Source organism: Hipposideros armiger, unplaced genomic scaffold (genome assembly GCF_001890085.2).
Source record: "Hipposideros armiger isolate ML-2016 unplaced genomic scaffold, ASM189008v1 scaffold_14, whole genome shotgun sequence".
NCBI lineage: Eukaryota > Metazoa > Chordata > Mammalia > Chiroptera > Hipposideridae > Hipposideros > Hipposideros armiger.
The window spans coordinates 3,550,018-3,576,238 of record NW_017731364.1 but is presented as its reverse complement, the minus strand read 5'-3'; the positions used below and the strand labels follow the sequence as shown (position 1 = coordinate 3,576,238).

At 42.7% G+C, this 26,221-nt stretch overlaps 1 protein-coding gene across 4 annotated transcripts in view; it reads left to right on the top strand.

Annotated features, from left to right (window-relative positions):
• IGF2BP2 (insulin like growth factor 2 mRNA binding protein 2) overlaps positions 1 to 26,221 on the top strand; it is a 173,043-nt gene that overhangs the window by 80,849 nt on the left and 65,973 nt on the right. Inside the window, exon 2 of one of the 4 annotated variants that reach the window (XM_019624044.1) lies at positions 23,526 to 23,608. The exons of the other annotated variants lie outside the window; for them this stretch is intronic. Coding sequence (XP_019479589.1) covers positions 23,574 to 23,608 — 35 coding nt within the window. The 5' untranslated portion in view covers positions 23,526 to 23,573. The remainder of the gene's footprint in view (positions 1 to 23,525; positions 23,609 to 26,221) is intronic. 4 annotated transcript variants of the gene reach the window in all.

Below are 26,221 nucleotides of genomic sequence, written 5' to 3'. Positions count from 1 at the left end.
GCCTGATTTATCTCAGATACAGGCTCTTTCCTATCTGAGCCAAGCTAATTCATGTTCTTGGCATGATGTCAGGGACCTTTTAACACACTGCAACTTGGCTAATTGTAATAGTGCCTTTGCCTTTCAATGAGAGATCATATCCTGGCTAATTCCAAGTCCAATTGTAAGTCCTGTTTTTTTCCACACTGGTTAGTAAAACAACTTGAAGGTTTTTCTCAAAATTACCCAGAAGAAGTGATAGCATAAAAAATACCCTGTATTTAGAGTATTACTAGTTTTCAGAGCTTTTCAATATGCACCTGGGAGGAAGTGGCATGGGAGTTACCATAGATTTGAGGATAGACCATCACAGAGTCTATGTGAGAAATAGGGGCTAGTCTCCAATTACAACAGCAGTTAGACCATTCACTAATTGTTTATACTTCTTGTATCACCCCTAATTGCTTTTTTGAACTATAGACTCCAGCATTCATTATAATCATTAGTGTCTAATCAGTAATTGATTATTCATTTTAATATCGCTAAGTGAATTGAATTTTTGAGTGATGACCCCAACTTCTCCGTTTTGTTCCCTCCTGGCATTTATTTTTAAGAGCAAGAGTCTAATAAATAAACTAGCAGGTAATTATCCTTTACAACATAGCCTTGGCATGTACATGTTTAAGTTATATTACCATTCTCAATACAGTCAAGCAGGAAATGGAGAAGTTCTTAAATTACTATACATCTTTTAAAATAACTTTAATGGCTAGAGAGAGGAAAGAGGATCTTATGGAGTTTCTGAGATTATCAATCACATTGGAGTTCTTTGTGTTAAGAACTTGGGAAACAGGTATTATAAAATGGAACTGGGGGCAGCCGGTGGTTCAGTTGGTTAGAGCGTGTGCTCTGAGCAACAGCATTGCTGGTTCGATTCCCACATGGGCCAGTGATCTGTGCCCTCCACAACTAGATTGAAGACAACAACTTGAGCTGAGCTGCTGCTGAGCTCCCGGTGAGTGGCCAGATGGCTCAGTTGGTTAGAGCACATGCTCTTAACAACAAGGTTGCCGGTTCGATTCCCGCATTGGATGGTGGGCTGCGCCCCCCGCGAATAGATTGAAGACAACTACTTGGAGCTGATGGGTCCTGGAAAAACACAGTGTTCCCCAATAAAGTTTTTAAAAAATAAAAAAACAAAATAAAATGGAACTAATCAGGCTGATTTTTGAATTATGTGGGGACAGCCAGACCTTCTGGAACAGGTTGCCACAGTGCAGGCTGTGTGGGGAGGTTGGGATGAAGGTGACAGTGGTCTATTCTAAATCAAGAGTTGGGCAATTGAGCCTCTAATGATTGTTACATATTATGCCTTACCAGTTCCTACTGCTGGTCTAGAATTTCCTGGTTGGGAATTTTTAGAAATATAATAAATTCTATAACTTTAAGGAGAGCTTCTATATAACCTATTATTGAGGGATAAATTAATTGGCATATGAAAAGGTTGCTGCCTGACTTCCCACAATAGTAGCAGCAGCAGGCTTTGTGGCATATTTTTCTATTTGCCAGTTGCTGCTTCTGGTTTTGGGTACAATAGTACCTGTTTACTGACACACTGAGCAGGCAGTACTTCTTATATCTAATGGTGTGTCCATTATGCCAACCCATTATTCCTTTCTTTGCCTTTTTGCTGCTGCTAAGGACAGGCTGAATAGGATCCCCTAAAAAAGTGATAGGAAGGTAACTTTTATTATCATATTTGCGACATCCCAACCTATTAAAGAAACTAAAGTAGTTGTCCACTTATTTTTTTAAAAAATCCTGTAAGAACAGAGCACCTAGGTCATAGATATCAAACACCTGTGAGCGTAGGGTTGGTGACTGTACCAAAACATAAGGATTGTGAAAAGAAGTGTTGTCAGAGGATTACTAGTTTTAAGATTTTTAAATATGTTAACATCTAAAAATCTATATTTTTTCAAAGCAGTAAAAGAAGTTAGGTCGTTGGTAAAAGGTTAGAAACTATTAAGTGGGTAATTAATTTTGGAAGAATTAGGATCCTAGAAAGTTAAAACATGGTACTACCATTGATACATAACTAGATAATTATTCTCAACTCCTAGTGATTTGGAAATTATTTTGTTGTTTTCTAGGTGTCTCACTTATTTTTTTGTTTTATTTGGTTTTTGCTTTTGTTTGTTTTTGATTTTGCTTTTTTGCCCAATCACACTTACAAAAAAAGGCAGGGCCAGGAATGAAAAAGAGCCTACACTCAAATTTAGCATGACCAGATATAACTTTTCAACTTAAAGCATCAAAGACAGCTTTTTCTGGTCCTGCTTCCAAACATTAGAACATTTGCTCGTCCATAAAATATTTCAGGTAATTTCTACAGGAATCCCTAGCTCAGGAATCTGTCATTTAAACAAAAGTTATAAATAGGTATCTTTCTAGCATAATATGACATATGCTTCTTGTTGGCTTTGTCTCCACTTCTGCTCTACCCCCACCTACAGTCTTCCTCACAGAGGCCCACAAAGTAAGCCTCATACCCATGTGTGTGAGAGCTGGCTTTTTTGATCTAGAAGGAAGAACCATTCAGTTTGAGCTCGGGTTCCAGTGCTAGAAAGGTTAGTCCTTCTAAATTGTGGTCCCCTAGCTGGCCTCCCCAGTGTTGCTCAGGAAAAGAATGAATCATCTTTAAGCAGATCAGTCCCTGCTGGTACTGGGAGGACATAGAGTTGCCTGTGTGAGACGCAGCTCCACAGCCGAGCAGTGCCAGCCATTGGGAGTGCCTGCCCTTGACAACACTGGTGTTTGGAGCCAACAGGTTTTATTTCCACAGTTGCCCTGAGCAGTCAGGTGCTCTGTGGCTTTAGCAGCTCTGAAGGATAATTTCCATCTTTGAATGCCCCCCACCGACTCAGGAAGTCCCCAAGAAAGTTTGTCATGCCACATAGTCTATATTTTAAGTTATATGAAGAATGAGGGGCTTTTTTTAGAATCAGGGATTACATTAGACTTGACTAGGGGTGGGGCATGGATTTCCCGTAAACCGTAGCTAAACGTTTTTTGTGTTTTCCAGTAGGTTTTGGAATCACTGTCTCTGGGGTCCTTAGATGATATGATTCGTTCTCTTAAGTCTGGAGTGGTTTAGTTGTGGTTCTACCTGAAGGAAGGTCATCTTCCCAAACGTAGGTTCTTAGTTACTTCAGTTAGCACGGAGTATAAAGGAATGGACATGGATTTGCCAAAAAGAGAACTTTCAGACCACCCACCAACCCAGAGGTAGGCTGGGACCTTTTTTTATGTACAGCCTCCCCATAACTCAAGATTTTTATTGCCACCCAGTGGCTTTTGCAGTATTAAATGGTGCCAGTAATATTTCAACCTGTTGGGAAACAGCTGAACTGTGTACTGTGACCAGAGCTATTTGTTTGGTCAGCTCTCCAAGCTCTCATTTTTGTGGCCAGTGTTTTGTTTATGAGTGTCTTCTCCTCTATGGTTTCCGGTCTCAGTGACTAGGGGTGGGAGTTGTGGGGGACCAGGGGAGAGAACGACAGAAGATGGTTGGACTCAATTCATTTCCTGAAACATGTTAGGCATTCTTGTGTCTCTTGGTTCCATGTTGGCTGGGCAGCATTTCCCACTAGTGTGTCAGACCAGCTTTCCCAGCTGTCTCTGGGGGTGGGAAGAAAAACCACACCTTGCTGTCACCAGTTAACAGGCAGGGTTTTGTTCAGTAAATATTTATAGAGCCTCCCTACTAAACTCGAACCCTGCAACCTTTGTACCTTTGACAAGTTGATTCTCCCTTCCTGGCCTCCCAAGTCACTAGGCCAGCAGCACACCTCAGAGGGACAGCGATGGTGCCCATCGGGCACCACGGAAACACATCTTTCCTGAACTTGGTGGATTGTAATGCTTTTTAGAATGAGAGAGAGTTCATGGGGAAGGGTTAGGGGCGGATTGTCCTTCCGTATTTTTCCCTTTGATTTGTCAAGTGAAACTCCTGTGATCAGGGGAAATGCAGAGCATCCTATGGAGAGGAGCAAGCCTCCAAACCCAGTGAGCCGCAGCGTCTCCTGGTCCCGCACACAGCAACTCAGGGCATCACCCTCCATGAGCTGTTCCTTTTCTATGAAAGAGAGATAAGTGCCCTCTGGTAACTGTGGAAATAAATTAGAATCAACCGAAACATCCAACAATTGGGAATGGGTTAAAGACACTCCAGTTTATCTTTCTTAGAGAAATACTATGTTAACGTCTTAATGCTGTATGAAAATATGATATGTGGAAGAAAAAGAGACAAAACATTACAGAAAGCATGATTCCAATTTTATGAAAACAAAGAAGGGAAAGCATCAAGTTGTTCATGGTTTCCTTTGATGCGATTATGGGAGACTTGAACCTTTTTTAATTTCCTGCAGTGAACATTTATTACCATTTGTTCTTTTTGTTGCAGGTTATATCATACACAAAAGTACATACAACACATATATGAAGTTTAATGAATGAGTATAAGGTAGATACCTATGTAACCACTACCAAGGTCAAGAACATTAAAAGCATCATTCCTTTTATCATTGGAATACTGACAATAAAAACTTTATTAAAAGCTAATTTGCCCAAGTCCCTCACATGGCTATGGTAGGAGTAAAATAAGACTGTATATGAAAGTGCTTGTGCTTATTAAAGCTTAAAACACCCATCAAACATAGGAGTTGTCTCTTTCCTCTAAAGTGCCAAATATGACAGGTGCACATAAGCAATACGTCATTGCCGAAGTCTGAGGCTGCTTGTGTCATACATAGATTTGCACTGACAATGTATCAGTTATACCACTTGTCCTATCTGCATGTTCCTCCCGCCCAGGGAAGCCCTGAGGCACAGCCGTGGACACTGGGAGAAGTATCGGTGGCTGACTTCATGTAAAAACCTCCTTTCTCCATTTTAGGCTGAATACCCTTGGTTTGCTGTGATTCCCTTGGTGGTTGCATGTGGTGGAAGAAGGGGTGGGGTGGGGTGGGGGGGTGTTGATTAGTTGATTTCACCAAAGTTGGAATTCCAAGCAGTAATATTTTCTTGCTTTACTATTGACTTATCTTGTCTTTCACCTCCTGATTTGAAGTTTGATTAGAAGCAAGCAATAAATTGATCATAATTCACTTCTTTCATCTGTTACTGTGGTCAAGGCTGCTACATAATTTGTGAGGCCAAATGCAGAATGAAAATGTGGGGTCCCTTGTTCAAAAAAATAACAAAAAAAGTGGCTTTTTTCTTTCTTTCATGTTCTCTATCCTGACTTGTCATGGTGTTTTTTTTTTATTTGCTATTTAATGTCATTCTAAGTAAGGAAAAATTAAAAATTTTAATTATTATTGTGAATTTTACTGTTCACCTTTATTTTGTGCAATACCAGTTTAACATGCAAATATAAGAGCATTTAGCTCATATGCAAAATCACCAGAATTACACAATTTGCATTTTGTAGCTCCTACATTGTTCTTACCAGAACAGTGCAGCACCAAACTGACACAGCTGTTTTTATTTCACTTAATATGTGCACTTTCTTCCAACACTCTACTGTCAGCTTACTGAGAGTAAGGATTAATAGACAAGGAACTAGCTTTGCCTTTCCTTTTACATCATTTTCAGGGTAAGTTGGCTAACATGGGGAAGCACCACGAGTAAGAAAGGATACTGTAGGGTTCCTTGGTGGTCCATGTTTCTTAGAATGCCATTGCCTTCTTCCAACATTCAAAGCACGATCTGGTTCCAATGGAAGCATGCCTTCCTGGGTCCGCACCTCCATTTATTCAGTCATAGACATCACATGCTTGCCTTGTACTTGAATTTATAGCCTTGCTAAAATCCTACACATGGTGGGCCCCAGAATTCGGCGCTCATAGGACATTGTGAATGCTCTTTGCAAACAGAACGACAAGGAATGACAACACGCATGTTGCGTCTAGCTCCTCTGCTCCGATGCTCCACTGGACTTCAGTCACAAAACACACATTCAGAGACGGAGTTATTAAGAATTCCTACATAGCGACAGGAGAGCATTAAATCAAGTGCAGGACCCTTCTAAGTACAGTGCCCTATGTGACTGGACAGGTCACCATGCCCATGAAGCTCGTCCTAACTATTGTTATTTTGTAATCCTAGTAGCCAGTTTTCGTCACCCTTCCCACAGCTTTCTGTTCTGGCGTATGAGTCCACCTTATCTGCAATCCCATGGGGCCTACAATTCAGTTCAGGGTGAATTCCAGGCTTTCTGACAATGACAAATAGCAGTTATTCACGATACAGGTGCGGTTCACTATTGATACCACTTCTTTCTTTGTGTGTTTATCAAACACATTAGCCCACTGAATAGGAAAGAAAGCTGAGTCTTAAAGGACAGCCTCTTGGGATTCAAGAAGTTTAATAAAAAAATAAAAATGTATAACCCCTAGCTTTAACATTGTACTTCTGCTGGCAGCAGGATATTCCCGTATGTTACTGATGGGTTTATAAACTCATCAGTGGACTGGTAAGGCATTTGCAAACCAGTAACTTTCTGAAATTATCTCTCACAGGCTGTTGGAGGGTTTTGCCCCTGTGCTTTTGATAAAACAAGTCCCCAGAAAATATCCTGAAATTCTTTCCATTTGCAACTAATCTTGAAAGTCCCTTGAGTAAACAGAAGCCACAAATCTTAGTAGTTAAGAGCGTTAAGTTCTGGTCCGGCAGACCCAAGTTTACATCCTGGCTCTACGTCTTACTAGGTAGAAGACTTTAGGCAAGTCACTTATGGTCCTGAGCTTGGTATCCTCACCTGTGAAGAGGCAGTGATAAAAGTAGCTAGCTCTAAGGATTGTGCTTGATAATATACTGAAAACGGGTTAGTTTGATGTTCAACACAGAATGGACATTTATTTTAACTATTGCCCTTATTAGTATAAAACTGTAAAAAAGGGACTTCAAATGACTGTGCGTGTAAGGTTGGTAGGTGAATAAATCTGATAATGAACATATTGTCAGAGTAATATAATAAATAGCCTAGTTCTGTTGGAAATCCAGCAAATAGAAATTGAACACAAAGGAGAAAATTGTGTTGGTCTTACTAGACTGATCGTTTTGACAACAGGAACTGTGTATCATTTATTTCCGCATTCTCAGCCCAGCACAATGTCTAGCACGTAGTAGGGGCTTGTGGATTAAATAATGAATGAATGAATAAATGAATGAATAGGCAGATGTTTTATTTTTTACCTTGTGTGACATCCCTCCTTCTAAATTTATAAACAAACCAAGAGATTCAGTTTTCAAGCCCAGTAAAAATGGTGTGGGCATATGTGATTTTGTGTCTCTCTGAGGATAACCCTTTGCGTTTGACAATGGGGGGCGGGGATGAAAAAAAAATAGGGAAAACCAAAGACATAAAATCGGGTGGTACCTTTATGTTTAATAAAGATGGGATAACTGATCATTTTCCCTGTCTGAACACACACATGACCTGTGAATCGTGGGTTAGGTGGCAGATGGCTGGGAGCCTCAGCTGGGATCTGGGGCTGCACTGTGGGGCTGGACAGAAACCATAGCTCGGTGCTGATGCTTCTCTGGGCTCCGGGGTCGTCACCTATCCCGAGTGCTCCCTGGCCATAGGAGCTGTCCTCGTCATGGGCGCAGTGTCAGCGATGATAAGTGTCTGTTCCTGGCCAAGCTCAGCGGCTTTCCAGCAGGTGGTGGTGATTCCTAGGCCGATGGGAGAAAGCCAGCCTGCCCCTTCCACTTGGGGGAGGATCTGTTTGCCTTTTGATAACAAAGCCTTTAGGAAGACTTTGGAGCGCTGTAGGGCACAATTTGAAGGGCTTACATTTAAAAGAACATAATTGACAAAGTAATTCAAAAGCCATTTTCTAATTTATAAAAGACCAGAGGCCCGTTTGCTTGTGATTTTCTGCCAGTTCTGTTTAAATCCTCTGCAATTTAAACACCAGAGGATTACGGACCTGGAGAGGTGTTTTTTGGCTTTAAAAATTCTGGAGTAAGTTAGGGGCTTTTAACCTAGTATTGTTGCAGTTGTTTCTGTCCACACCCCCCCAACCCCACACACACACACCTTTTTTTTAAAGTGTGATGCTGAAAACCATATTCTGCAAGACTTGTGTTTTTCAAAACAGTTAACTCTCAGACGTGGGTATTCATACCTGCCACTAATAACATGCGAAAACACATAAAAGGGCAGCTTTTAAGGATGTTTTTATTATTTGAAAATGATCTGATACCATTAATAAAGTCTTATACTAGTTTGTTTTTTTTAAGATTTTTTTTTTTAATTGGGGAATTGGGGGAAGGGGAACAGACAAGTTGCTGTCCTTTTGTTCTTCAGTCTAGTTGTGGAGGATGTTGCTTCACTGGCCCAGGTTGGCACCATCATTGCGCTCTTCCCAGGCGAGGCAGATCACTCGCCAGCTTCTGGACGGCCGCTCACAGCGGCTGCTGGCCACTCATGCTGGCTGCTGGCTACACACGGTAGCCCATCGCAACCCACCTGCAGTCGACCTGCCATCGCTGGCAACTCATGGCAGCCCAGCTCCAGGTTGAGCTGCCGTTCAGCATCTTAGCTGTAGAGGGCAGTGTCACTGGCCCTCATATGTGGGATCCGAACCGGGGCCCTCTGGTGTCCCAAGCCAGCTCTTAACCAATGCGCCACTTGGCTGGCCCCTCTTATGCTAGTTTTAAACTAGATTTGGTGTGGCTCCCATTAATTTGTTCTTTTAACAATGGAAGGGAAAGTTATTCATCTCATTTATGTACCCCCCCCACACACACACACCTTCTCAAATAGTTGAGAAACTATTTAAGGATCTTTAATTCTTAAAGATCCTCTTAAAGCTTGACAATCTAATTTTTTTAAAGTTGGTATTCAGCAAAATGACTTCCTGCCCATTTTTGTGAAACAGTGTCCCCCATGAAGGGAGAAGGGGTAGTCTTGCACCCGCAGTTTTTGGATGAAGTGTCAGGAAGATCTGCCAATAGTTTTTTTTTATGGAAAGAAATGCAACTGCAGATGATTAACAGAGATGAAATCAAACTACCCACGAGGCTTAAATCTGGATTGCTAAAACTATATACTAAAAGATTTTCTGGGAGAGGATTATAGCAGTTGTGAAGACCCAACAACTGGCTCCTGGGCCTGGTAGAACTCTTACTTGTTCTACCATTTCTGGTCAAGACCTGCTCATCTTTCAAAACCCAACTCAGATGTCACCACTTTCTTGAAGCCTCTCTGACTGCTCTCCTGGCATCCTCTTGTGTTACTTTTGTACTTGACCTGTGCTTCTCAAAGAAGTAGCACTTCCCACAATCTTCATAAATAGTAGTGTTTCTCTTTTGTACTGGATTATGAGCCCGTTGAGGGCAGGGTCTGGGTCTATTTCATCTTGATGGTCTAACCCCAGTAGATTGCCTGGAAAGTAATAAACACACAGAGATTCTGTTGAACGTTTAACTATCATAAGGTGACATCAAATGATAGGTGCCAAGCGAGGGGAATGTTTTGTGTTGGTAGAAATGAATTTATTTTAGATTTTCTCATGTTTTTGTTTTATGAGTTCTAAAAACAACGCATTAGATGGGCGGGGGGGGGGAATAATACCCAAGGTTGGCAACGGTATGAAAGAGACGCTCACACATTGGTGATGAGGCTATAAATCGGCACACCCTTCCTGGGAAACTATTTGGATATTTGAGGCTAAAATATGGCACACCCTTTGACTTAGTAATTCTGTTTCTTATCAATTCTAAAGAAACAATTTTAAAAAGCACCCTAATGTTATAACCTAAAACAATAAAAGGTACGGCAGTTATTTGTCAATTATACTGTAATAAAATATTTTTAAAGGTACAGCAGCAACAGCTTTCTGGTATTATGTGATCCAAACCAAGCAGTGAGTCGTGAAGAACATGAGATGATAACGATAACTTCTTGAAGTCCTTGTTTTACGTCCTCCCATATCATCCAGCCCATTGTCTTACATCTAGTAGAGGGTTCAGTGAATAACTTTCAGTGAGTGAATAAATGAATAATTCCTTAAATTGAAATGAAAAACACCAAATACATAGAATAATGTAACCATTACTCCTAATGCCACTATCAGATTTAACTATTATTTGACAAGCTTGTTTTCAATCTTATTTTTCTTTATGCTTTTAAGATGATATATGTATACATATTCTTCACACAACTTTATAATCTGTAAAGTGATTTTCCATGTTCTCTTGATCAGATCAGAAGATGTCTCACTCCCATTTTATAGAAGGGACAACTGAGGGTTGGAGCAGAGCTAGCACTAGAATTACCACTTCTGATTCTTGGTCCAATATTCTTTTGACTGTAGGAGTCTTTGGAGAACTCTTAGGAAACAGGGAGTACCTAGAATGTTTATTAAGGGAGGGTGTGCGTCAGTTCCAGAAAGATGTCGACAGATTAGGAGGGATTTAAAGGGGAGCCAGCACTGCTGGAAGGAAGGACATAGGAGAGATGAAAGGAGTGAAATATGTATAGCTTGGCCAAAGGATGATTAAAGGGGATATGATAACAGTCCCTAAGAATGTGAAGGATGTAAACATCATGGCAAGAGAACATGTATTTAAAACTGATCAAAGCGGTATATAAAAAGAAATAAAAATTAATGCTAAACATCAAAAAAAGCTGTTTTCATGGAGAGACTTGCTGGCTTGTGAATTGGAATCCCAAGAGAAGTATCAAAAGCCCTATATAGGAAGTATTTATGACTGAGCTGTCCTGCCTACATTTAAGGAGGCCTTTTCCAGTTCTAATTTTGATGGCTGAGATCATGGCCCCTCCTAGCATGGATTTGCCACCCAGTTCTGGTTGCACAGTTTTACATGTCAGGGTCAAAAAGAAGAGTCTTGTTACAATCTTGTACAAGCCAAACTCCGGCACGTCCCCAGCGTCCTGCAGTCCAACCTTCTAGACTGTCCATGAAGCCTAAATTGAAACTGTAAGAGTTTAGCTTACTAATAACTCTGCCAATACAAGTTGACTGATTCTTCCTTCTTGGTTCTCGCTCCTGGGAAAATCCAGTTGTAAACAAGACACAGAGGAGTCTTCTTAATGTAAAATTAACAGCTACATTGAGTAAGCAAGTGGGAACATTCCTGAGAAAGCCTAGGAGGCAATGTATTCCTTCACCCAGTAAGATAATGCCATTGCCTGGGTATGGAGTGATCTTGCACATACAGTGTGTGAGAACTTGTGTCTCCAGGAGGGGCACCAGAGCCCAAGCGGACATCAAATAAAATCTGAGGTCAAAGCTGTAAAAGGGGGGATGTAGCCACGGAATTATCTGTGCCCCACAGGAGTCAGGCAAGGGAAATGCCCAAACTAAACAATAATTTAGAGGACAGTCTTAAAAGAAATGTGATGTTTGGAATGGGAAGGGATCAGACGTCTATTGGGGCTGAGCTGGAAAGAGCTGGAAGGCACTCAGACCTGTGAAAGAGTGGGCCACCCCACCCCTGAGCCCACGTGATCTCTAGTGAGGCCAAGGCGAGGAGCAGCCAACCTTCATGGTCCGGTGAATTTGATCTGGCCAACTGAACAGGACTGAAAAAGGTGACCTGGGTTCTCCTGTGGGGCTTGTGACACTGCCAGTAAGAAAACATTCTGAGGGGGAGCAGAGATTCTTACTGATCACACTTACTGGAATGACCTAGCATTCTATCATGCCAGAGCTGAGCTAGGACGTTGGTGAGCATCGTGTGAACTAGCTCTTCCCCAGCCTGCCCCCCGACCCTGTTTTTGCAGCCTTCTCCTTTAGTGTCACTGTCACCCTATGTGTTCACTCCTTCAACAAACTTAGCAAGTCTCACTTGTGTGGCAGTTAGGAGTCCATATGATAAGGATATGAATTGTGACCATGGTGGCAGAAATGAAGAGGAAAAGGTGAATTTTTAGAGAGATTTAAGAGCTATGGACGTGAAATTCAGGAGACACTGGTTAGTGGCAGAGGTGGGACTACAACCTAGGTCTCAGGACAGGGAGCCTTCCCCTCTGCCCCGTAAAGCTTATTATCTGCTCCTAAAGGAACTCTGTAGTGTAGCTTTTCTTTCCTGACTAAGGACTTGGCATCAGATTAACGGTAGATACGACAAATGGTGTCATCAAAGCAAAGATATGAGAACTATAGACTCTTTAACAATCAACATTTTACACTCTAAATTCTTTAAGATAGATATAATTTGCCGTGCATGTAGATTCTTAAGGGATTTAAATGCATTTTCAAGGGTACATATTGTCATAGAATGCAGTTCGGTGACCTAAAGCATGTGCAATTAATGTTTTCTTTAATACTTACTATGATGAATCATTCTGTCCTTTTAGAATAAGGACTTGTTTTGAGAGCTTACTGTGTACATGCTCTTTTGTGTAATGACTGTGTCTTCACTATTGCACTGCAAGGTAAGCGCTGCATGTCTGTCTCTCCATTCTGCAGCGGGGGACTGAGACACACGAGTTGAGGAAATTGGCAAAAGGGCCCACGGTAAATGGCAAAACCTGGATTTGAGCTCAGGTAATCTAGCGGCCAAGTTCAAATCCTTAACCGCTGTGCAGTACTCTCTCATAAGAGAAGGCCTTTGGAGTTATGTTTTAGCCGAATGTCCTAAGATCTCTCCAAAGAAATTCGAGTTTACAGTTAATTTCCCTTTTGTAAGCAACACTTAATAGTATTCTAATCCATGTTAATGCCGCTGCAGAATACTGGAGACAAGAGTCAGTACACTTCGCACCTCATTGGAAACCCATAAAAATAATTGCCAGGTGTTAACACACACTTTTTAAAAAAGAGCTTTAAGACTGCAAAGGCGAGCAAAACCCTGATCTGCTCAGTGTATGGTTCTTTGCACCGAGAAAGTAGAATGGATGGGTAGAGGCACAGAGTGATTGCGGTGTGGGTTTTGATTTTGCTCTTATAGGGAAATAAGGAAAATGTATGCAGGGTTTGGGAATCAGAAGATCCTAGTTCCAGGTTGGGGTCTACATAATATTATCACCTCCTTGCCCTCGGGCAAGTGACTTCACGTCTGAGCAGGTTTCCTCACCTTTATCATGGAGCTGATACTTCTCACTTTACCCACCCTCATGGAGCTATTGTTAGAATTACTGGAGATAATGTATGTGGATGGGGATTAACCTGCATGACTGGAGATGCTCATTACCCCTGAGACTCCGGAACTGGGATGGGGAGGGAGGTACCCAGCAGAGGCAGCAGCTGCCTATAGGAATTTGAGAGGGTTTCCCCTCATTTACTGTATTAGTAAGGAAGTGTGCACCCTCTTGTGGCGAAGTGAGGGGGATAAGAGTTTTCTGAAAAATACTTGAATATTGTTGTTGTGGGCCTTTTAAATTGTCACCAGAAATCCCTTCTCAGTAGTGAATGTACACAGTCTTTCTCAACAAATCCTTAAGTTGCAGTGTGAATAAGTTGCTTAGCCTTTACTCAGTTTTGCTTGCAATGAGATTATGCTTTTTTTTTTCTTTAATCAGAATACATGTGTGATTTTTTTCCATTTCTTCCCTGTTCCATTCATAGAGAGCTTTGCTCTGTTTTTAATTTTCTTAGACTACTGTACATTTATTTTGCTTTCCTTTATGCTGTTTGCATTTCTTTCTTATTCCCTTTCTTTCTTTTTGCTCTGGTTTAATACCTGTTAAAATTTTAATACACAGGACTTTCTCTGCCTGTGCTAACACAGGGCCTCTGGCACCCACATATAGTAGATGCTCAATATATGGTGTTCAGTAGGTGGCGACACTCTTCTTAACCATTTCTCAGTTTCTTTCCCCCATTTACCTATGGGCGCCCGTCAGTTTTCCTAAAATATAAGTGAATTGAGGAAGCATGGCATTTCAGTCATGTAATATTATTTTTCTCAGTTTCCTTTCTAGTGAAATGAGGGAGTGAGAATAGGTGATTTCTAAGGCTTTTACTCTGTAGAGGTAAGGAAATAAGATCACACGCTTTGGCAGTGCCTAAGGAGGCTGTGAATGTCCTATGCCTATCAGCCCTCCCTTAATTTATGCCTTTATTAATCCTCCCTCAGTTTCTAGGTGAACAGAGGGGGGAAGACGCAGAACGAGGTGTAGTAGAAGGAAAGGGAGAAGGTGAGGAAGAGGCAGGATGAACAACAGGATAAGAGAACATTGTGTGGGGAGGCCGGGGGGGGGGGGGGTGGCATTAACAGGACAGAAGCAGCATTCCAGAAAGAAGCTGTAACATCCTGAACTATGTGAAAATTTTTCATAACTTATACACATTGTATTGTCTATAATGCTCACGGGATTATCTGAGTCAACATCCTTCATTCTCACACATTGCTTACATTAACTTTGAAGGAAAAGCTTTCTGTCTAATTGAGTTATGAAGTCCCTGATCGTGTGGCAGTTCAAGCAGCAGTGATTTTATAATTGGCTTTTTATGCTCTTCGTTGTATTACAATTTTTTTCTTCAAATCATTTGAAGAAAGTTTTTTTTTTGTTGGTTTTAGAGAGCTTGTGTCACTGTTATCACAGAGGGAGGCCGTTGAGTGCACTGGGAGGGCCCTTGCAGAGTGGGGGAGTTGGAGAGGGGGTGCAGAGAGCGCTTGTCTTAGATTGGGTCTTACTTTTACAATTTCAGAATTTCTACCAATCTAACGAACAAAAGACTTGATAGTGAGTGAAAATATGTTGAATAACGTACTGAGAAACACTAAAAAAAAAAAAGCCAACCTGTACTATTCCTCTTAGCTGGCCAGCAGTCTTCCCCTGGGGAAGTCAGGTTGCTGTTGGTACGTGGTAGGGAGTTAATCAGTTTCATTACTGAGCGGATCTTTTTTGGGTTTCATTCTGTGTGCCAAGTACTGAGCAGAGTGCTGGAATTCTAGCTTTCAAGGCCTCACACTCCGGGCAGAACCACGTAAGCAAATACCAGAGCCATACAGGGTGCTTGGAGGTAGAGAGAAGAGGTGAGCACCAATTATGATATTTAATGCTTATTGTCATTAAACCATAAAGCCTAATGAGAAATTGGGGCCTTGAATTCATGGTGAATTCTGGAAAGGGATGTAGACGCACAGTTTCTTCTTTTGGCTTCTTTTCTAGATTTCATGCTGTCCAGCAGTGATTTTCAAACTTTTGGTCTCTGGACCCCTTTATGCTCTGACACATTAGTGAGGACTCCAAAGAGCTTTTGATATTTACCACATCTGATGTTAAAAACTAGGAAAGTTTTGGCCGGCTGAGTGGCGCGATGGTTAAGAACTGGCTTGGGACGCCAGAGGGCCCCGGTTCGGATCCCACATATGAGGGCCAGTGACGCTGCCCTCCACAGCTAAGATGCTGAACAACAGCTCAACCTGGAGCTGGGCTGCTGTGCGGCGACGGTGTAGGCTGCAGCCCCTGTGGCAGTGGGTTGCCATGGGCTACCATGTGAAGCCAGCAGCCAGCGTGAGCGGCCAGCAGCCGCAGTGAGTGGCCGTCCAGAAGCCAGCGACTGATCTGCCTCACCATTGAAGAGCGCAATGATGGTGCCAACTTGGACCAGTGAAGCAACGTCCTCCACAACTAGACTGAAGAACAAAAGGACAGCAACTTGTCTGTTCCCCTTCCCCCAATTCCCCAGCGCTGTTCCCATCCCCCAATTCCCCAATAAAAATCTTAAAAAAAAAAAAACTAGGAAAGTTTGAAAGTATTTTTTTTTTAAGATTTTATTGGGGAATTAGGGGAGGGGAACAGACAAGTTGTGTCCTTTTGTTCTTCAGTCTAGTTGTGGAGGATGTCGCTTCACTGGCCCATGTTGGTATTATCGTTGCGCTCCTCCCGGGTGAGGCAGATTGGTCGCCGGTCATTGGGCAACCACTCATGGTGGCTCATGGAAGCTGACGCTGGCTGCTGGTTACACACAGTAGCCCATGGCAACCCACGTGCGGTCACTGGCGACTCACAGCAGCCCAGCTCTAGGTCGAGCTGTTGTTTAGCATCTTAGCTGTGGAGGGCAGTGTCACTGGCCCTCATATGTGGGTTCCGAACCGGGGCCCTCTGGCGTCCCAAGCCAAATCTTAACCAGCGTGCCCGCACTCGGCTGGCCCCAAGCCAACTCTCAACCAACGCGCCACTCGGCCTGCCCTGAAAGTATTTATTAATTGACTTAAGAATAACAATAATAAAACAATTACATGTTAGTATAAATAACACTTTGTTAAAAATAACTATTTTATAGAGCTAAAAAAATTAGTGATAAAATAGTATTATTTTACCATTTTTGTTTTTGCAAATCTCTGTAATGCCTTGCTTGAGAGAAGGCATATAAGTTTGCGTATGTGCTTCTCCATTCAACCTGATGTAATTAATGATTTTGGTTAAAGTATTTAAAGGAAATCTGGGCTTACCCAGATATATAATTAGGAAAAAGAAAAGCATTTTTATAGCCTTTTCAGATAGTTATGGATATTCTTTGATACTACACCAAAACTTGACAGTAGTTTCTTAAAGGTTAGTTGCCATATAGTATCTGAAATCATATGAATGAACTTTAATATTTTATTACATTAGAATCTTTTACTAACACAGGATTTTGTAACTTCATACATTCGTAATTTCAAAATATTGGTTCACTGGATTATTTAGACCTTCCAAACATTGACATGTTGCATTATACAGTATAAAAAAAAATCACTATTATGACCAGTCTCATCCCAAAATCTTTCAGTATTGGGAAGCTGCAAGCTCTTAATGGTAAATATAATCTTCCAAAAATTCTGATTTTTTTTTTTGCTTGAATGTTCATATTTCGTCATTAGTAACAAATACTGTCAGTTGTTTTTCTTGAAGTAATAGACTGACTGCATTCATTTTCAAGAATGTCAGATACCCAATTTTGAATAGCCATAGCCATCCATCAGTCTGTCAAGCACAAGTGCTATTCCATGAAGACTGTGGCTGTTTAAGCTCACAACTCAAGCAATCACATGCCTTTCCTCGAGACGTCTTACTTCAGTGTGCAGAAGTGCTTTATGTGTGCTTTCCATTTTGTCAACACAGAATATTTTAAAAGATCGGTATTCCAGGGTCAAGATTTTTTAAATGAATAATTTTTACTGCTCATCAAGGACACCTTTACTGAGAATGTGTAACAGTGAGACCACTCTGAGTATTAGTACCGCTTGGTGCCATTGCCTTGATTCATGCTAAGGTTCTGGCAGTGATATCCACCATTGCTTTTGCACCATCTATGCAGATATCAACACAGTGAAAAAAGTCAAATAATATTTTGGTAGTATTAGGAAAATAGTTTCAGCCTTATGGAACCTCTGAAAGGGTCTTGAGGATCCCAAGGCCTGCACACTGAGAACTACACGGGCTAGTGGTTGAGGGCATGACTCGGTCTACAGTGCCTGAGTTTGAATCCTGCCCCTGCTGCTGGTTAGCTGTATGACTTTGGGAGGATATTAAACCCCTCTGTGACTCTTTTTCTCTCTGTAAAATGGGTGTAGTAATAGCACCTACCTCATTAAAGAGTTGATCTGCCCATCAGTGGGTGTTGGTAAAATTTAATACCTAGTTGACTGATTATCTGGGGAAATGCCGAAAGGCCAGCTTGCCCACACTGTGTATCCTCTGACAGTCTTCCAGGATGCTTGAAATGTCCACCATTATAATTATTCTTTGTACCCTGATGGTGGTCAAGTACATCTTAACTGAGTTAAAACCGATATCCTAGAAGGGGCAAGGTATTAGCTAGTAACTTAGCAGGGATTGGCTTATCTAATCAACCTAACAGCTTTCGCCAGCTGAGTCAAGGCTCTGCAGGAATGGAGAAGAAGCAGAGTGTTTGATGAAGAGATTGTGCTGGGGGAAACCAAGAGCAGGGAGGTGCTCCGTTGGACAGCTCGAGTGTAGCAGGAGAGTGCTGAACGAGGGTTCTCTGGGGAGGGCAGGAGTGACAGTAACTTTGCATCTCATACATTGGGATTGGTGCTGGTCACTGTATCTTTTGTGAGTTGTGGTCACTGTATCTTTTGTGAATCATAAACATAGTTCAGGCACACATAATGGAAGATAATGCCCCTCCCTACACATTCTCCAGTTCTGAGGCGCATTCATCTCTGGGGCGGTACCATAAATCTCATTAGTTCAGACCTGACTAATGTTGAACTTGTGACTGTTGGGAAGTAGGCAGTGCAACGCACAGAAAAGAGCATGAGCTGTGCAGTGAGAGAGGCATGTCAGGGCTCAAACCCTGGCTCTGTTAGAAACGAGCTGTATGACTTTGGACAAAGGATTAAACCTTTCTAAGCCTCCGTTTGGTCTCCGTAAAATAGGGCTGCCAATCCCTCATGAGATGTAAATATTAAATGAGGTAGCTCTTGGTAGGCATTCAACAAATGCCTGTTACCTTCCTTATGCCAGCTTCATTTATCTTAAACTCCATCACTGTTAATTTATAATAAGACTCTAACAACTATTGAAATAGTGTCATTGCTTTTAGCAAAAGGTAGGTATAGTGATAGAACTGGAAGAATTGTGATAGTACGTCTTCTCCGATGATTTAAAGTAATACTTCACAAAACCAATCACCCCTCCTCTTTGCTATCTCTGGGGACCCCAGACGTGCTCTCATCTAGATCCCCTCTGCTCCATGGCACTGCTCTTTCGTTCACCAGCTCAGCCTGGTAGTAACCCCAGTTCCAGCTCTATCTTTGAGGCCAGAAGTCTCAGTCCAACCCAGCCCCTTTCATGCTGTGTCTGCCGAAAGGGAAGAGGCAGAAGGAAGACGTGTGTGGAACAGCTGGCTCACAGCCACCTCTCCACAGTCCTGCCCCAGACGCCTGTTCCCTCCTGGTTACCACCCAGACTGACTTCCCCAGTGCCCTGATTACCCTTGCTGTTCACAGAATCCCCACTGTTCCTGGAATTTCTTTTATTGTTTCTAGAATCTGGGTGGCTGCACCTTTTTTTCTACATCCCCCTCAGTAAGTTTCAGAGAACCTTGTGGTCATTAATGAATCTATTTTCACAACCTCCCCAGAAACAAGTCTGTTCTGTGTTACAGATCAAAGAACCTATAACTGACACACAAGGAATCCAGCCAACTGGCCTTTCCCACATGGAAGGCAGGCCCTGTTCTAATCTTGCCTTGGCTTTTGACTTGCTGTGTGGCCTTTGTTTCCTCATCCAATGATAATATCTACCTCACAGGAATGTTGTGGAGTTCAACAAATGCTAAGAACAGTTCCTCTTGAACGCTGCAAGATAGGTATTGGATCTCCTACAGTGTCAGAGAACTCAAAGCACTTTATAGGAATCTAATCTAAATCTAAGCTGTACTTTATCTTTGTGAGGTAGATAAGTTGCAGGTGTTCCTGTGCCCACTTTACACCCTTAGAAAAGTGTGTTTCACCATCTTTTTGTTTTTTCTTAAATTTTATTGGGGAACTGTGTGTTTTTCCAGGACCCATCAGCTCCAAGTCAAGTAGTTGTCTTTAATCTAGTTGTGGAGGGCACAGTCCCTTGGCCCATGTGAGAATCAAACCAGCAACCTTGGTGTTGTGCAGCCACCCCTCACCATCTCATTTTAATAGTTCCTCTCCACTTGCCCTTTCCAGATACACAAGAAGTTGCCTTTTTGAATGGAGACTAAAGGCCCTGATGTACTAAGCAGGCTCTGTGTCGTTTCACTCTTCTGTTTGTGCATCTGATTCTACTTTTGGTCAGAGGCGGACATGTCCTCCTTGGATCCTGCATCCCTTCCTGGTCTCCTTTTTGGTTCAGGTCCCTTTCCTCAATATTTTGTTTCTCTGACCTCTCTGTAGCATTTGGCACTAATAAAGATCATACCTTTCCAAAACTTGGTTGTGACATTGTACTTCCAGAATTCTGCCTCTGACTGACAAACCTGCTCCCTCTTATCTGTTCCCCTACGTGTAAGCTGAGGTGAAAACCTTTCCTCAGCATAATCTCAGAGGTAATCATATCCATTTTAAAGATTTTAACCAAAACTAGTGTTCATTTTCTAACTTCTTGCTTGGCAATTCTTTTTAGATTATCCTCCCATCATGCAGATTCAACAGATTTAGAATGGAATTTACTTTCTCTCCTATCTCCCAACTACCCACCTGAAAAAAACATTAGTCCCTATTCCGGAAGAACTGAATTCTGTCAGGGGTTCCACCATTAGTTCAAACCTTGGAGTCATTTGAACTTTTTTTCCCCTCAACCCCCACATCTAATGTGTCCTGTGTAAACAGCCCCCCACGCATCTCCATATTCAGGTTTGTATCACCTAGAGCCTGCCATGTTATATCAGTGCTTTCCTATGAGGTCCCTCTGCCAGCAGTCTGAATCCACTGCAGTCAGGGTAACCTTCTAACCTGGAAACCTTAATCTTGCTTTGTCACCACTCTGGAGCTTTTCCATGGCCCTCTGTTGCCTTAAAACAATTGTAGTGATTATCTGTTGCTGTGTCACAAACCCAAACTAAGTGGCGTAAAGCTGCCACCATTTTTTAGACTCACAGATCCTCTGGGACAGGAATCTGAAAGGGCACAGTGGGTCAACATGTCTCTGCTCTATGATGTCCGGGGCCTCTGCTGGGAAGATTCAAAGGCTGGAGTGGCTTGACATCTGAGGGCTCACCCCGTCACATCTTTGGTGATGTGATGCAGGCCTGTCTGCTGGGACCTCAGCTGGAGCTGTCAGCTGTAACAGTGGTCTCTCGACGTGGTTGCTGGTGCGTCCTCACAGCAAGATGGCTGGGTCCCAAGAAAAAGCATTTCTAAGAGAGGCAGGGTATGCTCTAGCTTCAGAAGCCACACACTGTCACTTTCACTGTGGTCATAAGCCTGTTCAGATTCGGGAGGAGGGAATGTAGAACTCCATCTTTCAATGGGAGGAATGTCAGTGTGATGTAAGAGCATGTGGGTGATTTTGTTGCCGTCGTCTTTACAAAATACAGTGTCACAAAGTCCAGCCTAATGTGGACATTCCTTTAAAATATGGCCCAGTTTACCTTTTACATAGAATAGGAGAGTACCTACCAGTCACAGAATGTGTCCTATGTGCCAGGCACTATGTTGAAAGACTTGCTATGCATTCTCCTCTAACAGCTCTGAGAGTTTAAGTGAGGGGACTGGGTCAGGGAGGCTAAAGCAGCTTTGTCAAGGGTCATCCATTAGTAAATAGCTGCATGGGGTTTGAACGCAGAACCTTGACTCCAATTTTAATCTCCAGGCTATACTGTCTCAGCTTCCATCAGGGCAAAAGCCCAGGTGCAGGGAGAAAAGGATAGCATTCATAAAAACTTACTAGGACTTAGTTTTAGTTTAGACTCCAACCTCCTCACTTGTCCAGGTGCAGTCCTGGAGGGCTCACCACTCAAGGGAAACAAGATTCTGTTGGCTGATGGCTCAAGCCAGCTTAGTCCTCGGACTGCATGTGGTCCCAGTAGACGAGAAGAGCCCAGGGAATGATCCTGATGACTGTCTCTGCATCTGCCTTTTCTGCCTCTTCAGGCCTCAGCTGGCCTCTTCCGCTCATGTGCTCTCTGAGAGGCTTGCTCCCTCTTCCAGTCTCTCCTGATCTGCGTGTTTCCCGCCTGGTCCTGGTGCCCACTTAGGACTCCTTGGCTCCAGCCTGTGTTTGCTTTAACTTCGTGCTCTTTGCAGCCTCTCTTAGAGCTACAGAGTCTTGTCTCCATGTAGTTCGGCTTCTCTCTTGACTTAGCATCTCTGGCTTATCTGGGATTGCCCAGCCTGAACCTGCTTACCTGATGTTGCCTCCCAACCTCGCTCATGCCGTTTTCTCTTCAGGATGAGTGCCCTTTGCTCCCGTTCTTTACCTGGATAATGCCTACTCTTCCTTCAAGATTCAGGTCAGGGTCTACCCACTCTCTCAATACTGGTTATGGTCCCTCCTCTGCGCTTTTGGTTTCCTGGATTCTCCTAGAATGGTTTTCACCCCATTCCATGCCCATCTGTTGGTTTAGTTCCATATAACCCTCTCGAGCCTGGGAGCTCGAACAGGGAACTCATTCATCTTGGAGCCCTCAGTGCCTGTTAGAAGCTGGGCGTACCAAAGACACCCACGTCCTCCTGAGGTGGCTGGCATGGTCCCGGATCACTAGTACTAGTTCCCGTCTGTTAAAGGATTCACTGGGGTGGATGCTGCCCACAGGACACTGGAGTGGGAAGAGGATTCAAGGATCTTGAAACTCATAAGATGTGGCTTCTCATCCAAAAAACTATTGTGTGTCTTTGGAAAAGTCACCTCACTGGGATGCAGTGTCCTTGATTTATGAAATGCAGGGGTTTCCCTAAGAACCTTCCTACCCGCCAATACTCTGTGAAGATAACTTTATCGGATAAGCTTTTGGCTGTAGCCTGCCATGGAGCCAAGCAGTAAGTTCTAAGTATTGAAAATATGACCCAATATTATCATTTCCTAAGGATAGACATTTAGTTATTTGCACAATTTTAATTATGCCCCGGTTGCAGGTGGGAAGGGGGCAGTGGCTGAATAGATTTGATGGTATTGTAAATACTCATATGTCCACAAACCCTTTCCTCTTCCCACATAAAACTCAATGGATCCTATTGGGTTGTCGGGAAAGTCATGACGCATTTTTGCAACGAAAAACAGAAAAAATATGTCATGACTTTTCCGACAACCCAATAATTCTCAAGACTTGTAACTCTTCACTGAATTTTATAGTCTTCTCTCCAGTTTAGTCAGCAAGAAACATTTCAGTAACTTTCAACTCTTAATTAGTAAAAGCCAAACAAAGAACGTATCCCTTTGGGGATGAGACAAAATAATGTTTTTATGGCTAACAGTTTTCCCTTATAATAAAGTCTGGTCTTGAAAACACCCTAACAAAGTAGGTTCTTGTAACCAATTATAATTACATAATTATATATAATAATGTGTATAGAAATGTACATTAGTCCCCCTTATGCACAAAGGATATGTTCCAAGACCCTGAGTGGAAGCCTGAAACTGCACATAGTACCAAACCCTTTATATACTATGTTTTTTTCCTCTCTATATATACTTATGATAAAGTTTAATTTATAAATTAGGCACCATAAGAGATTAACAACAATAACTAATAATCAGATAGAACAATTTTAACAATATACTATAATAAAATTTATGTGAACGTGGGCTCTCTCAATACCGTATAGTACTTACTGTACTCAACCTTTTCACTTAAAGGAAGCACTTTAAGGCTTCTCTTTGGCATATCCGAATTGCCAGCATCACTGCTCTTGTGCTTTGGGGCCATTATTAAGAGTTACTTGAAAGCAAGCTACCAAGAAGTTGATCTGATAATCGAGAGGGCTCTAAGTGACTAAGGGTGGGTGGCGTGGATATGCTGGACAAAGGGATGATTCACGTGCTGGATGAGACAGAGCAGGATGACAAGATCTCAGTACACGATTTAAAACTTATGAATTATTTATTTCTGGAATTTTCCATTTAATATTTTCAGATCCCAGTTGACCGTGGGTAATTGAAACCACAGAAAGCGAAACCATGGATGGAGGGGAATACCTACTGCATATGTTTTAATGTGTATGTATACATATGTGTATATATCTGTGTGTGTGTGTATACATATACATATATTTACATAGTCACACAGCATCAGGCCTAAGTTCTATACCTGAGCCCTGGTGTAAAGAGGCCATTCCTACAGTTTTCCAGTAAGCTGTGAGTACAGCTGAGGGCTATTTCCTGATGTCTGTGCAGATCCATCCTCCCACTGTTAACACCTACTTCCAGGCTCCCTGTACCTCCTCCAGACAGCACAAAATGACATAACAGTGAATACTTAAATCTGTCAGTGTTGCCCCTCACTGGAGGTTCATGTCAGAGTTGGCTGGTGAAGAAAGGCAGTACTGTAGTGAGGTACGACCTATTGTAGTTCTTGATGCAACTCCTCCTCTAGTTTTTGTAAATTACCCATGAAGCTGAATTACCCTTATTTCATATCTGGCTCCCGTGGCATGTCGTGACAGTGATTTCTTCTTCTTGTGCCTCAGTTTCACCCCGTACAAAATGGGGATCAACAAACACTGCACCTGGAACTTTCTAAGGGCTGCCAAGAAGGCTGCTTAGTGGTGAGTGAATGGTTGGTAAATAGAAGACACGATCTATCTGCCACCCAGAAGAAAAGCACCTCACAAACAGACTAAAAGGCTGCCCTGACTTGCCAAGGAGCATGCTCTGTAAGCAGGAAGAGTCAGGGGGAAAGCTAACATGGGCGAATTGCCCCCAGGGTCTGTTGGTCCTGACGACAGAGGGAACTCACTTAGGTGGTGTTCCTGTCTTTTCAGATGAAGGCAGGCTCTGGGGGGAGCGGTGGATAGAAAGGGAGGGGGGAGACAAGTGCATGAGAAACCTACTTGAGGTTTAGATAGATAGACAACATTGTATTAATCTGGAGGAAACCAGCGTGAACATACAGTTTTTAGAGAAAGAATTGATATCCAGTAAAATTTGTCATTCATTTGCTGAGGTGAGGAGGTAGCAAAATTTAATGTTCTAACCATCGACATAAAATTAAGAGGAAAAAAAAAGCACTTGGAAGCAGAAGAGAGTATGAGCCTCTCCTTTCACATGTGACGTTAACTGGTTGGAATTCACACACAAGTGCACACACCCACAGAGAGCCACTGCGCGTCCCTGGTGGCCTGCCTTTTCTTTGAGCAGACTCCCCTTGGAGTCATTTACCAGCCCCGAATCAGCAGCACTTGGATATGGCTTGTCCATTTGTGGACTGTCTTCTCACTTGACAGTGTCTCCCTGTTTGGTTTCAGAATTTGTTTCTGATCGTGCAAAGCATAATGATCCCAGCTCTGCTGTGTGGCCCAAAGTGAGCCTTTCGGAAGCTCCAGGCCTCAGTTTCCTTATCTGCAGAAGGAAGTTATTCTGAGACCCGAAACCAAGGTTCATTCATTTTGAGAATGTCAAGCGTAAGAGTGTGGTCTCTCAGTAACTGGGTGGACAGAGTGGCTTCAATAGCATAACTGCTGGGTGACCTGTCAGTGTCCTCTCATCCTCCAGGGAAGAGCTGCTGAGAGCAACACGCTGGGTTTGCAGTGGTTTATTGGAGGAGGCTCGCTTTGCTCACCAGAGCCAGTTGTGTGCATCTCTTTCCAGTTTCTGTTTGGTGACCTCCCGTTAATTGCTTTAAGTTAGCTATGGTGAGAGTATTCCCACCGTGGAAATTGGCAGAAACCACACATCATACCCCTCAAGTTTTAAGTATTAGTGGTCCTTGGATCCAGGATAGCTTCCTTCTCTCATTTGAGTTTGTCTCTATCAAGGCCCAGTTCTTTGTACCCCAGCATTTACTCCCAAGAGTCAACTCTCCTGGTCACCGCCTTCTTCCTGTTTAACTCATAGAAATGTCCTTCCAGAAATGGTGAAGCGCGTGAAAGAAGAGCTGGCATTTGAGCCTGTGGCTACCGCAGATTCTCTCACTGCTAGTGATAACCATCTTATTAACACTTTTGTTCTAGCAAACCCAGTCCATTTTGTCTTTTCTACTATTGTTAGTCAAAGCTAGGTAGTATCTTTTACAGTTCTGTAGAGCTTTGTCACGCCCCACTATCTTTGCCTCACAAATACCTGGAATTACAAATGACTGCCCTGCTTATGGCTGCAGTGATCTCCCATAGCCTACTATTGGGTCATCATGATGCATTTTTGCATTGAAAAACATAGAAAAATATGTCGTGACTTTCCCGACCCAATATGTTAGTGCAAACTCCCCACAGCGTTAAATAAGGCCTCTGCAGTTCCGACTTAACATGCATCTGTCTCTCCATGAGATGTACCCTTTTTGCCCTTGCCCAAACACAATCTGTTATATCTCCTCTCCACCCAAGCCCATTTCTGACCATCACAATCCTGTCATGGTCGACACTGAATACCACCTGGCGAGGCATGATGGGGGTCCCTGGCTTCCCAAGGACGTGGCTCCTTTAAACTGCAAGGGGCAGCTCCTTGGAAAGGTCTGAGAAGCCAAGACCAGCCCACCAAAGGGGTGGTTCTTGACTCCACAGATGCAACACTGTTATCTCTGGTGTTACCCCATTCCGTGTTCATCTTCTCAAGTTTTGGTCATGGCTCTGCTCTTATTACTTCAGTTTTCCACTCAGATTTCTGCCAGTTCCAGGA